Source organism: Prosopis cineraria, unplaced genomic scaffold, assembly GCF_029017545.1.
Source record: "Prosopis cineraria cultivar Desert tree isolate PC_DT_omini unplaced genomic scaffold, ASM2901754v1 PC3, whole genome shotgun sequence".
NCBI classification, from domain to species: Eukaryota; Viridiplantae; Streptophyta; class Magnoliopsida; order Fabales; family Fabaceae; genus Prosopis; species Prosopis cineraria.
Window position 1 is genome coordinate 35456985 of NW_026555334.1, and position 2157 is coordinate 35459141.

The window sequence follows — 2157 nt, forward strand, 5'->3', positions numbered from 1 at the left end:
GCACATTTTCTTCCTTTGATCGGGTGCATGGCAGTATCGCCAGTATCATATCCATGAAAGTAATCATATAGGGCATTCTTGATTTTACCTTTTGAGACTTAATAATTTTTGCATTTAAGGATCTTTCAGAATGTACTTTTCTGTAGAACATATATAAAACTTGCACGCGCAAGATTAATGAACAAAATACGCTGGTACAACTGTAAGTTTGATTTAGTGAACGCTGAAAATATATTGATTTCAATTTTAGAAGGTTTTTCCCACAATTGCTTGCTACTAGGACTTTCCTGACCTAGAAGAGCAATCAACATAGACATCTTGCAATCAATATAGACTAATTTTGGCACAGTGCATTTTATTTAAAATCTGATTGGTTTTATACAATTGCCCGTAGACATAGTCAACAAAATTTTGATGTTTGATGGTTTGATTTTGTTGTTCCTTTATGTCTAGTGTAGTGCTTGATTCTTAATGAAAATGAGCAATCAATTATTGACAATTTATGACTGATAATCTGAGAATAAGACAATTCACATTATCTAGTTTGGATATATTATGTCTAATTTTCTTATATTCACATATTAACTTTTCTATAGAACTAACTACACTGGCCATAATAAAGAGATGAACATATAGTTCTATTTTCTTTTGCTTATTTGTTAAGATGTAGAAAAAATTATCGAAGATGATTGTGATAACTATGGAATTTGTGGTAAAAGGAAGTGCAAAAGATTTAATATCAATGACTATCTTTAGAGAGTTTCTTGCTGGTTAAAGCAGAATTAGCATAACTCTCAAAAGTGCTCAAGCTTTTTGAAGAAGTATGGACTTTCTTCAATAATTTGCTCATGATATGCCTAGAAGGCTGTTGTGTTTGCTTTAGTTGTGTTTCTCTAATTTTTCCTGTCTCTATGATGCACTGATTTGTTATCTTTGTCTTATGAAATGGTTCCACAAGGGATGCCCTTTTTTTCTTTACTTCTATTGCTATCTCTAGAAGTTCAATTGAGGATCTAAGTAAATATCCTTGAAGTGGACATACAGATGTGTTTCCATAATCTTCATCTTCAGCTTCATCAATTTGCTTTTTTCTAAGTGTAATGGTGCTAACATGGCTATCCCTTCCTAATGATTTATAGAACCATTCTTTTTTAGCCTCAAGGAACCTCTCCAGCTTGTAACTAATGAGTTTCAATTCATTCTCTGTCACCTCAACATTTCTCTCAAATGTGTTTTCTAAAGGCGTGGCAAATGTCGGTATTGCTAGCTTATTGGTGGCCATTTCTGCACTAAGAGTTCCTATTATGGAAAGCCTTGGAACAGCTCAGGGATGACAGTTAATGCTTCTTCTTGTGACTTCTCTTCATCTTTGCTGTCTTCAAATTCATAATAAGATGTTTGACTTTTCTGTTGGTTTGGCTTTAAGGATCTCGACTAGTTTATGAATTTAAAGCTCGGACTTGTGTTGGGTTGTATCTCATCAAATGTTAGCTACAGTATAAGGCAACAAGGGTTTCCTTAAATTAGAGTTGCAAAAGAATTGTATTGGTGAGAAACTGGAGATTAGCAAATTAAAATATGCATAATGATATAGGCTTTTAACTTGTCAAATCACATTGGTTTCTCTCCATTGCTTTTGTACTATGGAAAGAGTAACACGTCCTTTGTAGCATTCATGCTATTAAGAATTAGAACTATAATAACTTGGGAAAATGTGGACAGTCAACTTGCCTTTTATTTTGTATACCAGTGGTCCAAAATGTAGATTAGTTTAGAATGCCTAATCTTGGACCACTTGCTTTCAACTTCATCATGAAGCTGGCAACTTAGTAGTTTGATTGTTATTACAAATGATAACACCGCTTACTAAAGCTAATTTTGTAGGTTCTATTGTGCAATTGTATTAATAACTGCAAGTTATACAAATACCATAGTTGTGTTGACGTGAACTGATGTTGATTTATTCTAGAAATTTAGTAAATGCATTCCCTAAAGATCCATTTACATGTTCACCCTCCCATTTTTCCTCCCCCCTCTTTCCTCATGTAATAGAACAAAAGCACCACTGGAGAGAAAGAGAAGTAGAGATACCAAATGTAAAATCCTTAAAAATTCAATACTATTCTGCCAAAATTTTTGGTGTACCTACTGAAATAA

General features: G+C 33.3%; 1 protein-coding gene across 1 annotated transcript; it reads right to left on the reverse strand.

The window, feature by feature from the left end:
- Positions 1-739: 739 nt before the first annotated feature.
- On the reverse strand, positions 740-1282 carry LOC129305560 (protein LAZY 1-like). The gene has a single exon (XM_054945559.1). The coding sequence runs from the start codon at positions 1280-1282 to the stop codon at positions 740-742; it is 543 nt and encodes a 180-aa protein (XP_054801534.1).
- Between the last annotated feature and the right edge of the window lie 875 nt (positions 1283-2157).